The sequence below is a fragment of the Notamacropus eugenii genome, chromosome 5 (genome assembly GCF_028372415.1).
Source record: "Notamacropus eugenii isolate mMacEug1 chromosome 5, mMacEug1.pri_v2, whole genome shotgun sequence".
In the NCBI taxonomy this organism is placed as follows: Eukaryota; Metazoa; Chordata; class Mammalia; order Diprotodontia; family Macropodidae; genus Notamacropus; species Notamacropus eugenii.
Window position 1 is genome coordinate 378,463,195 of NC_092876.1, and position 11,845 is coordinate 378,475,039.

At 43.4% G+C, this 11,845-nt stretch overlaps 1 protein-coding gene across 2 annotated transcripts in view; it reads right to left on the reverse strand.

Annotated features, from left to right (window-relative positions):
* The window catches only part of PRPS2 (phosphoribosyl pyrophosphate synthetase 2), a 31,264-nt gene extending 20,083 nt beyond the window's left edge, over window positions 1-11,181 (reverse strand). For both annotated transcript variants that reach the window (XM_072614368.1, XM_072614367.1), the window contains exon 1: window positions 11,003-11,181. Coding sequence is in view for 1 of the 2 variants with exons in the window: in XM_072614367.1 (XP_072470468.1) it covers window positions 11,003-11,124 (122 nt within the window). In the remaining variant the exon portion in view is untranslated. The remainder of the gene's footprint in view (window positions 1-11,002) is intronic.
* Between the last annotated feature and the right edge of the window lie 664 nt (window positions 11,182-11,845).

The window sequence follows — 11,845 nt, forward strand, 5'->3', positions numbered from 1 at the left end:
ACCTTAGTTACTGACTTGATGACTACATAAATGAGTAACAGGGTGCAGATACAGTAATAAGGACATACAATAACTTGTTCTTTATCAAGAAATAATGTCCATGAAAAAAAGAAAACTTATAGATTCCCTTCATATACATCAATCTATGTGTACAAATCTATGTGTACTTTTGTACCAAAGTGCTCCAGAGTTAATATAGAGTATAGCTGCAGAGCTACTCAGATAACAGACGGTCCTGTTTAGTTACAGGCAGTCTTCTCACACCCAGTCTTTCTTTGCCTTTTCCTCTGATAATAATGATTGTACATCTGTATCACAGCACTCTGAAGTTGATAAAGTGCTTTCAGAACCACTGCATCATTAGATCCTTAGGACAACCTCATCAAGTAGGCAGGTTGGGTATTATGAGTGCTTCTTGTTTTTTTTTTTCCAAATGAGTAAACTGAGGCTTAGAAGTTAAGTTAATTGCGTAAGATGCCCAGACCAATAAGCAGAACAAAAACCAGGCCACCTGACTTCTTCTGGTGCAGGACAAGCTGTGATCCAAGCACTTTAATACAGTTAGTTGCATGCAAACTGGATGATATGGTTTCTTGTTGCTATGACAAAAAATGAAGTACTAATGAAGAAAATTCATTTGACAAGCATTTTATTAAGCATTTGATATGTGCCAGGAGCCTTTCTAGACATAGGGGCTACAAAGATAAATTCTTTGTTCAGTGAGTCCAACTCTTCATGAGCCCATGGTCTATTTTTCCATTGGGTTTTCATTTCCTTCTCCATTACCACTTTTTTTTTTGAGGGGGGTCCAAAGATAAATGGTAGGCTCTTAATGTTTGTTTGATTAAATAACAGAGGCTAATTATAAAGAGAAAAAGAAATGCAATTAATTTAAAGTATTACAAGTTAACACCTTAATCAAACAGTAATTCATTACCTTCTCTATTTCCTACCTCTGATTTCATTAGCATAGGGAATTTCTGGTGAGGAAATTCCTGCCAAAGAAGATAGACATGACAAGGCTGACTTACATACAGCCTTAGAGAGTTGCCTGGGGCACTGAGATTATTAATTAAATGACTTGCACAGGTCATGGGGAAGGTTTACGTTGGAAGCTGGACTTGAATCCAGGTCTTCTTCAGTCAGAAGCTGACATATGTGTGGATTTTTCTCTAGACATAAATCAATTGTACAAAAAAAGGTAAATTATTGTTTTAGAATACCATTCCTTCAAAAAAGCATTTTTAAAGCCTCATGTGTGCAAAGCACTGTGTTAGGTGCTTGGCAGAGATACAAAGAAAATTAAGAGATAGTCCTCACAAACTTTGTTAAAACTTTGAACATACCCCAAGCTTTTAAATTTAAATGAAATCACTAATTTAAAAAAAAACTTCTATTTACCTATAATGAGTATAAGGTTTTTCCAATTAGTAGTGCACTAACAGAGAGACTTACTGGGTACCTGGAACACCACAAAGCAAAAATAAGCTAGAAACAGTATAGCTGTATTCTGCTGGATGCACCATATTCTTGTATCCAAAAAGCTAATTTCAATTCCTCTAAGAACACGTTATCCTGTATGTTGGTCCTGGGACGTAATAAATTTAGACATCATGGGGACATACTGGATACCCAACTACAATGAGATTTCCCAAATCAATCAATCAATCAATCAATATTGGAATCTCTGGCTTATTGATAAGAACTCCAATATCATTAATTCAAGGAAGAAAGGACATTACCATCATAACCATAATGACCATTTGTTGATTTAAAAAATACATAAATGATCAGTCACACAGAGAAGCTAATCTTTGATTTAGATATAACAAAGTTATGGGCGAGAAAGTAGTAGCATACAACCTTGGATGCTATGGGAAGAGTGGGCTTCAGTTTCCTCACACGTAAAAAGTGAGGGTAATGGACCAGTGGGGTTTGAGGATCCCTTCTCATTTTAGGGCTAATAAGCCCATGATGATAATTCTGTGAACCTAAGTAAGATTTTACAACTGTTTGAAGTAGAAGAGCTTTACTCTTTTTCTCTTATTTCCCAAAAAACCTTCATGAGTTTACCAAGATTCCAATAACCTGTAAGTCAGCTAATAAGTATTTGTTACAGGGGATATGAAGATTCACAAAAGGTAGTCGCTGCCTTTGCGGAATTTACAATCTAATCTAGGTTATGTGATAGACTGTTATCTATGGCAGCCCGGCCCATGCTGATTACAATGACTATAAGATATCTACCCAAACCATCCTAATTCAATGGCTTATGACAAACTGAGAGCACAGAGCACACTAGACTGGTCAGCTCTTTTCAGACATGGCTAAGTGAAAAATAATACTCAATGAGTATTACTTATTAAGTGCCTAAGGCAGCTAGGTGCGGCAGAGGATAGAGCTGGCACCTGGAGTCAAGACTCATCTTCTTGAGTTCAATTAATGCTATTGGCCTCAGCTTCCTCATCTGTAAAATGAGCTGAAGGAAATGGCAAACCTCTTCAATAACTTTGCCAAGAAAACCCCAAATGGGGTCATGGAAGAGTGGGACGCAACTGAAAAACTGAACATTTATTAAGTGCCTACTATGTGCAAAGCCCTGTTGCTAGGTGAAGGGGTTACAATGTAATGAAACACAGTCCCTTTCCTTAAGGAGTTTAACATACAAATTGGAACGTTAAAAAATACCTGGGAATTTTAGGGGACTGTGAAAATAAGTATATGAATGACTGACATATGTAAGAGTCATCGGACTTGTTCTGATTTGACCCCAGAGACCAATTTCTAGTCTTTTTTTTAATTCAGGTTTCAAACTTTTTTTGTCTCAGGATGACCCCTTAATCTCTCTTCCCATGCCATTATAAATATGAATAGCAGACATTTACATATACTTGGCAAATGTTAAAATGTTTTACGTATATCATCTGTTCTGATCCTCACAACTGAGGCAGGTGTCACAGGTATTAGTTCCTCCATTTTGCACATGAGAAAATGAAGGCTCAGATAAATAAAGTAATTTTGCCCTGGTCACATGCCAGAGATAGCGTTTGAATGAAGATCTTCCAGAATTCATTCTATTTACAAGACTGCCATAAAAGCATCTTCTGAAAGAAATGGGGATGCTCAGTCACAGGGAGTGAGAGATAAGAACAGAGGACACAGACTGCACTGATGGATGGAAGTTAGAGGAAGGCAGATTTCAAGAAAGACTTCCTAATGACCAGAGCTGTCCTCAAATGGAAATGGGCTGCCCTGAGAGCAAATCTCCAGTCAGAATTAGGTCTTCAATAAGAAGATAATCATCTCTCAGGGATACTGCAACAGGGACTTATGCTGAAGGCTAGGATTTGACTATAAACCTCTAAATCAATAACCTAAGGCCCCTTTTAACCCTAAAACTTTATGAACATCTATATTTTATGGTGTGATTGATTGATCCATCAATAAACATTGATTAAGCACCTACCACTTACTATTATGTTAACAGCTACTGTCCTAGGCATTGGACACAGGTGAGATGCAGTGAAAAGAAGTCAAGGTACCAGGAAAAAGTATATCAAGATCCCTCTCACAAAACTCCTCCAAACAGTTAGAAAACAATCAGACTGAATCCTAATCAGGAAATTAAAAAATGATTTTTTTTTAAGCTCAGAGTAGTAAAGAGATACAGAAAAGTCTATGGATCTTGAGAATTGGGTTTGGCCAGGTGCACCAGGAGGTTACAAGGAGCTCAGGGACTGAAGGAAGACCAAGACCATGTACCTGGGCACAACAGGGTCCCAGACCCAAAGAAGGGAATCTCAGATGTTGTGCAGGAGGCAGGAACAGGTGCCAACTGGCAGCTCTGTTGCTAACCACTCAGTTCTAGGTCATAGATCCAGGGTGGACTAAGGAGAAAACCTGTGCCAGGGGTGGCACTGCATGGGCAGGCCCCAGGTTATGTACTGAGCAAAGAATAAACAGAAGCAGCAGCTGTGTGGTCTCAACTCCACAGGAGCAGAGCCAGGGGGCTTAGTTCCAATATCTAGCCCATCCTGAAGCCTTCAGAAAAATAACCACTTGCAAAACAAAGAGAGTCCTACCCCTCTGTCACCCTGAAACAGCAGAGCTTTCTAGAGGGCTGAGGAAGGCTAAGACCACAGTGGTCTATTCAAATTCCAAAGGAGGCAAGCACACAGGCCTATTAGTTGGACACAAAACCAGGGCAAGAAGTTGCAGAGCTCAGACCTGGGGCAGGAGTCAGACTTAACCCTGGATCACACCACTTTGTGGGAACACTAAATTCTTGAAGATCTCCAGATTGAGCTGTCCCTGAGATTCTAGAATAATGTAACACTCAATAGGCCAAGAAAGGAGCAGCAGCAGAAGCTCAGACAAGGAAGAACGGACAACCAATCAAAAACCCCACCATAAAAACTGGAGACAGTGACACAAACCCAAGTGAAGATAATGACTCCAACAACACCTACAAGCAAGGACTCAAAGGAAAAAAAAACCCAGCCTGGGCATAAATTTAACTAGAATTACTGGAAGAGTTTTACAAAGCAAGAGTGTTTTTTTAAGAATAAAAAATTTGTTATAAATTAAATGAGAAAAAAATGAAAATGGAAGAAATAATTGGAAAGGGAATTAACAGCTTGGCACAAGAGGTAAAAAACTCTGCCCAAGTATCAGACTCCCTAGAAATTAGAATGGATCAAATAAAAAGCTGATGTCTTCCTGAGACAGTAAGAAATATTAACACAAAATCAAAATGCTGAAACAGAAGAAAATCTGAGGTATCTCAGAGCGAAAACAAATGAAAATAAATCTGCAAAAAAATTTAAAGATCACTGGACTACCTGAAATCATGACCAAAAGAAGGGCCTAGATAGTCTTTTCAAGACATCATAAAAAGGCCCAGATTGCTTATATCATGAGAACAAAGTAGAAGTAAAATCCACCAGTCACCTCCTGAAAGAAATTACCAAATAAAAATTGTCAGCAACTTTAGAGCCAAAATTCAGAGTTTCCAGGTCAAACAAAGACTCCTACAAGGAGCCAGGAAGAAAGAATTCAAGTACTGTGAAACCACAGCAAGGATCACACATGATTTAGCGGTCACCCCTAAAAGGGAATAGAGAGCTTGGAAAACAAAATTCCAGAAAGCAAAGGATACCATGCTTAGACTCACCCAGCAAAAGAGTGTAATCTTATGGGGAAAAAATGTGCCTTATATTTTTGTGATGGAATACCACTCTGCTACAAGAAAGGATGGAGGGAACAGTTCGAAAAACCTGAAAAGACTTTTTTATGCAGAATGAAGGGAATAGAACCAAGAGGACAATTTACAGAAAGGAAACAATACTGTAAAGTCAAACAACTTTGAAAAAGCTTAGGAACTCTGACTAATCATTGTTCAGAGTTATGCTATGAAAGGGATGAAATGACTCAGTGTAAAATAAAGCATTTTGGGGGGAATGTGGCCAATGTGGAAATTTACTTTGCTTGACTATACATGCTTGTAAAAGGGGTTCTGTTTTTCTTTTTTTTTCAATTGGGAGGGGAGCATTTTGAGAGAAAATGCACTAGCATCTGTTGGGGGAGAGGATTCAAGAAAGGCTTCATATAGAAAGTGGTGATTACGCTAAGTCTTGAAGTTAGAGGGAGAGTCCATTACCGGTGGGAGATGGAGCAAAGCAATAAAGAAAAGCAAAAAATGTCTCTAAATCTCAACAATGCTGCCACAAACATTAAGCTGCTTCAGACTGCACTTTATTATCTAAAACTCAAAGCCAACATTTTCTTTCACAATTTTTTCAAATTCAATTTCTTATACAGTACTTTGAATATCTTAAATACGTATGGGGACATGCACATTACAAAAGAATACAAAGTCCCATGCTGTTTTTTAGAGTAACCTATTCTAAATGAGTTAGAAATTTTTCTTAAAAATTCAGGAAAGAGTACCCTTTGGTCCAAGCAATACCACTGTCAACAACAAACTGACTCTCCCCCAGAAACTATTTAAGCTATTTCACATTCACTTCTATGTGTACATAATATGTCCCCACAAAAAGAATACAAGGGAAGGTATGGACTTTCCATCTCAGCATCCTCAGCATCTGGTAAAATACCTGGCAAAAAATACATAAGCATACACTGAGCTGAACTGACTTCCTGACTGGAAGGCTGCCCCTCTGTGTTTATCAGGCCAAACATGATGAGCAGGGACTATTTGCTTTCATCATAAATACCATCAAACTCTTAAATAAAATCTTAAATCTAGAAAAATTCTCTAGTCTAATGCTTCCCCTTCAAACCAATGTTATATTTAAATTCCATTCTAACTTGAATGGCTAATTTGAAAATGCAAACCCTTAGAGAAGCATAATTAATACCAACGCTGATTACTGGTCTTTTTCTGGCTTAAGACAAAAGCTATCTTAAGTTGCTAGGCATTTGGGGAGGGCTCATTCTATGAGTCAGAGAGCAGAAAGATTGGGCAGTTAACTTGGTAAAGGATATAACTGAGAATCTGGAAGTGTAAGCCAAGAGAGGGAGGAAAAGAGAAAGTGGGTGATTGGAAACATGAGCAAAGAATAACTGAGGAGACTGAATGCAATCAGTGCATGGAGAGCAACAGCTTGAATTCTTTTTGTGGAGATCTATTATGTACACGTATAAGTAAATACGAAAGGACATTAGGGGACAAAACTAGAAGAACAGTAAAGTTCAGGGTATGGGAACCAGGGGAAATAGGGCTAGTTGCTCAGGTGAAGAATAGTTTCAAGCTGAACTCCTTGGTTTATACCAAGAACCAAGTGAAAAACAAACTTGCTATTTTAAATGACCGAGGGCAGACTGGACTCTTTCCAGCCATACAAGGCTGAGATTTGTTATTTGGTGGACACCCATATTACAAATGCTTCTTCTAATAACAAAAAAAAGTCAGCAAGTTGTTAAAGGGCTTCTTTTTCAGTTCCTATTGAAATTGGGGAGGTAGGAAGGAAAGAGGGCAGGGACTATTTTGTTTGCACAGAGGCATTAATCTGAGTTACACTTGCCCACAAGCCAGTGTATATCAGAAGTGAGCCTTGACCAGGACATTCTCAAAGTCTGCTAATGAATGTTTGCTGTGTGATTGAGGCTTCTTTACAATTTGGACCTGAGGTCATATTTTGGTTCTGTCAAACAGAGGTTCCTCTATGATGTATCTTGCTGGGAGGATAAGTGTCTTGCCTGGGTAGAATAGCCTGTTTTCAATGGGATAGTGTATTTAGTGTTGGCAAGGATTTTAAGAGTCATCTTATTCTAGCTGCCTCATTCTTAAGAGTGCAAGATAGGATTTAAACTGAGGCTTTCATTCTTAAGTCAAGCATAACTTAAAGTCTATCAACTCACCCACTCTGCACCCTCCAGTTTTTGACACATGCAAAGAGGTTTAAAGCTAAAGGAGGTGGAGACCCTATAACCCAAGTCACCCTTTACACTTTGGATGGGATAGTCCCTTTAGAGGCATCTTTATCTCCATCGCAAAGGCTGGAGGGAAGAGATAAGACAGGCACAAGGCAAAACAAAGCAGTTTACAAGTCAACAAGCATTTACTAAACCCAGTGTCAGACACAATGCTAAATCCTGGGAATACAGAGAAAAGGGACAATAGTTCTTGACTGAGCTCTAGAAGTTCATAATGGGGGAGAGATAACATGGAAACAACAACGGCATAAAAGATACATACAGACTAAATGGAAGGTAATCTCAGAGGAGGAGGCGGCACTGGCAGCTGGAAGGTGGGAGGACTAGGAAAGGCTTCCTGCAGAAGACAGAATTTGAGCAGAGGACTGAAGGAAGCCAAGGAAACAAGAGAGGGAAGTAAAGGGATGAAGCATTCCAGATATCAAAGATAGCTAGTCTAAAGGCAGAGACAAGTAGGGGATGAAGAATTTTGTTTCAGCCACTGTAGTGGACCATAGTGGTGCCAGTGGCTAGAGCCCTGAGTCTGGCGTGAGAAGACCTGAGTTCAAATGTGACCTTGGTCACTTACTAGCTGTTTGACCCTAGACAAGTCACTTCACCCTCAACTGTGAAATGGCAATAATAACAGCACCTTCCTTGCAGTGTTGTTTTGTGAGGATTAAATGAGATATTTCTAAAAAGTGTTTAGCACAGTGCCTGGCACATAGTGAACCCTACATAAACAATTATTCACTGTCTCCTTCCAGGAGGCCGATGTTAGCTTGTAGAGGGCATGGAAGAGAGTCAAGTGTAATCAGAGTGTAAAATTAAGAAGGATTGTGGTTATAAAGAGCTTTAAATGCCAGGGACTTTATATTTGGTTCTGGAACAGGGAGCCACTGGAGCTTATTAAGTGGGGTTAGGTTTGGGGTGGCAGGAAGTAACAAGGTCAGATCCATGCTTTAGAAGTCACCTTGGCAATTGAATGAAGGATGCTTTGGAAAGGGGAGAGATCTGAAGAGGGAAGACCAACCAAAAGGCTTATGCAGTAGTCTAGGTAATAAATGATGATGACCTAAAGGGATAAAGGGGGAAGGGGGTGGGGGAATATATGAGAGATGTCATGAAGGGAGAAGTTGATAGCATTTCACAAAACCTAGGATGTGAACTGGAGCTAAGAGTCAAAATGAGACAATAACAAGCGCGGGCGGGGCGGGGGTGGGGGGGGGTAAGATAACTAAAGTTACGTTTTGAAACTGTTGCATCTGAGATATCCACAGGACTTCTAGTTTGAGATCTCTAGTAGGCATTTGGCAGAGGTCAGGATAGAAATTATAGCTGGAAAAACTGATCTTAAGTATTATCTGTAGATGAAAACTGAACCCATGGCTACCAATAAGATCAACAAGAAGTCAGCATAGTATAACAGAAGGCCCAGGAGAGAGCCTGAGGGGGAAGCCAAGGCATGTTAGGAAGGATCAGGAGGGGTCATACAGAATCAGAAGAAAGCAACATCACAAAAATGTGCGTATGGGAGGGGGATCAACATGTCAAATGCTAACAGAGGCCACTGGACGTGGCAAATCACAGGCTGTTGGGAACTCTGCAGAGTTGCAGACAAGACCTAGGCTGCAGAGTTTGGAAGAGCTAACGTAACTACCTAGAGAAAAACCACCAGCCTATTAGAATAACTGAAAATGGAGATAATAGTAGCACCTATCTCCCAGGGTTATACTGAGGACAGTTGTAAATTTAAAAGCACTATAAATGCTAGCCAGTTTTAAGAGACTAGGGAGAACCACTAAACCACTTGTGAGAGGTCAGTGGTGAAGTGTGCGTGTATACCCTTTGACCAGGGATACCACCCCTAGAGCTATACTCAAAGAAAAATAGGACTCACATGTACAAAAAAATCTTTACAGCAGTTCTTTCTCCAGTGCCAAGAACTGGAAACTAAGGAAGTGCCCATCAAATGGGAAATAGCTGAACAAAGGCCCATATATTTGAATGTAAGGAATATATTATACCCTAAGAAATGAAGGAAGGATTCAGAAACATCTGGCTAAACTAATATGAAATGAAGCCACACGTAAAGAGGGGATGGCGATAAAGGACACTGGAAAGACAAAACAGATTTGCTGCGCCCCGTGCCTGGAATGCTTTCTGTCCTGGTCCTTATCTCTGCCGGCAGGCTTCCCTGTTAGTTTTCTTTTGGTAAAAGAATCCTAAAATGTAACCTTGTGCAGAAGTCTCCCATTTCTAAGATAAGCTACCAGCTTTTCTGCGCAGGGTATTCGCCCTAAGACTTGGGGAACAAACACCCTGTACTTTGGTCTCCCACGTTAAACTCAGCGGGGGGTCAGGTTAGACTGAGAATCACAAAAACTCAGGGAGGATCCAGGAAGGCCATTAAGAGTCAAATGCTACAGAGATGAAGGATGAGGAGTTCAATGGGGGATGGCTGTTCTGGACTTCCTGCGTACCCCAGGCTTTTTTAAAATTATTTTTTCAAGCGTTCGGAACATCAAGCACACTTTTAGTGTTCAATAAACGCTGGATAATTCGATGATTCTGTTTAAGGGCAAAAGCTGGAAGACCCACAAAGACCCAGGCTACCAATCATCTGATACATCGGAAGATTTCAGAACTTTAAGACGGACAATTTCGGGCCTGGACACGTGGAGACGGGCTTTGCTCAGGCTAAGTCCTGGTTACAAAAGTTTTTGTTTTGCCTCACCTCTCCGGGTGGGGGAAGGTAAATAAGGAGAAAAATAGAGGCCCGTTAGAGTGGGGGGAGGGGTAGTTAAAAGTCAACGCCTCTAGGACTTCCAAGACCTAACAAGGGAGACACCAGGGGCTGCCACGAAGCTCCTTTTCTGCACCCGCAGTCCCCCACCCCGCCAGCCTAGGGAGTGAAAGCCGCCTCAGCTTGGGGGCTGAACTCTTTGCAAAAGGCTTTCGCGAAGCATGGACGAAAGGATGATGTTTACAATGGCGGGGGCGGAAGCCAGGCCGCGTGACGGGAAGCTCGCGACCAGCTCCCATCCCCACCCCCCGTCTCCCCACAAGGCCGCCCCCGCTACAACGCGAGGAAGAGGCGCGCGGACTCGGAGGCACAAGGCCCAGCCTCGGTCTCGGCTACAGACGCCGCACGTCACAAGGACACGCCCCCACCGTCCTGTAGGAGAGGGGAGGTGGCAATGGCCCCGCCCCCCAGAAGGGGGCTCCTCCAACCAAGGCTGGAGGGAGGGACATCCGCGACAGTCCGGGCCGCGGGACTCGGGCACGCTGCGTCCTTTTCCGCTCCGCGGCTCCCGCGCACTCCGGCCTCCCCCGACTCTCAGGCTTCCCAAACCCCTCAAGGCTGGCTCCCGCCTCCCCCGCCAGCCTCCCCCGTAGCTTTGCGAATGGGGACATGCGTGATCACCCCCTCCTCCGACCCTGGCACGATCCTCCCGCGGAGCCCGAGCCCACAGAGCCAAGGCCGGGCGGCCTCAGCATCCGCCTGGCCCGCGTGGTTTCTCCGCCCCCCCTCCCCCGCCTTCCTCCTCCCGCTCGCGCTCACCTGGTCTCCTGGTTACTGAATTTCTTGGTGACCACCTTGCCCAGCTCCAGCCCCAGCCTGTCTGCCACTTTCTGGGACAGGTCTTGGTGCGAGCTGCCGCTGAACAGCACGATGTTGGGCATGGCGGGCGCTCGGCGGGGGGTGGCGGTAACGACAGCGGCGACAGCGGCAGCTGCTTCTGCTGGTGGCGGGAGCCCGAGCGGGAGGAGGCGGGAGACGGCGTCTGCACGGGCGGGGCCGGGACCGGGCTCCGCCTCGGCTACTGTGGGGAAGAAATGGCCCCGCAGCCGCCTGGGGGGAGGTGCTTCTTCCCCCTCCCCCCCAGCGGCCTGCAGGGGGCGGGGCTGGAACGGGCTCCACCCTCGGGGGCGGGGCCTCGCGCTTTGGGCCGGAGCGGAGTGGAAAGGCCCTGGAGTCTTGTAAAAAAACCAGCAGGCAAATAATTCTCTGTGGTTTCTACTCGCCCTCCCGCCCCAAGAGGCTGAGTTTATGTAACTTTTCCCCAAAGGGATTCAGAAGACTGGTCACCAAACTGTTAGTCTGCCAAAAGTCTGACCGTGCACATAGTAGGCGCTTGCTGTTTGTCCAGGCTGGCAGGCTGCTGCGGTGCCTAGACCGAGGCACCCGAGTGCAGAAGGCACAAGGTCAAGTTCGACCTCAGACACTAGTTGTGTGACCCTGGGCAAGTCGTTTAATGCTGTTTGCCTCAGTGGCCTCATCTGCCAAGTGAATCCCAAATGGGGCCATGAAGGGTCGGACAAGACACAAGCTGGGGACCCCAGATTAAGACCGAGAGTCGTTGAGCACAGGGAGGTCCCGATTCCCTGCCTCCCTTTCAATAAA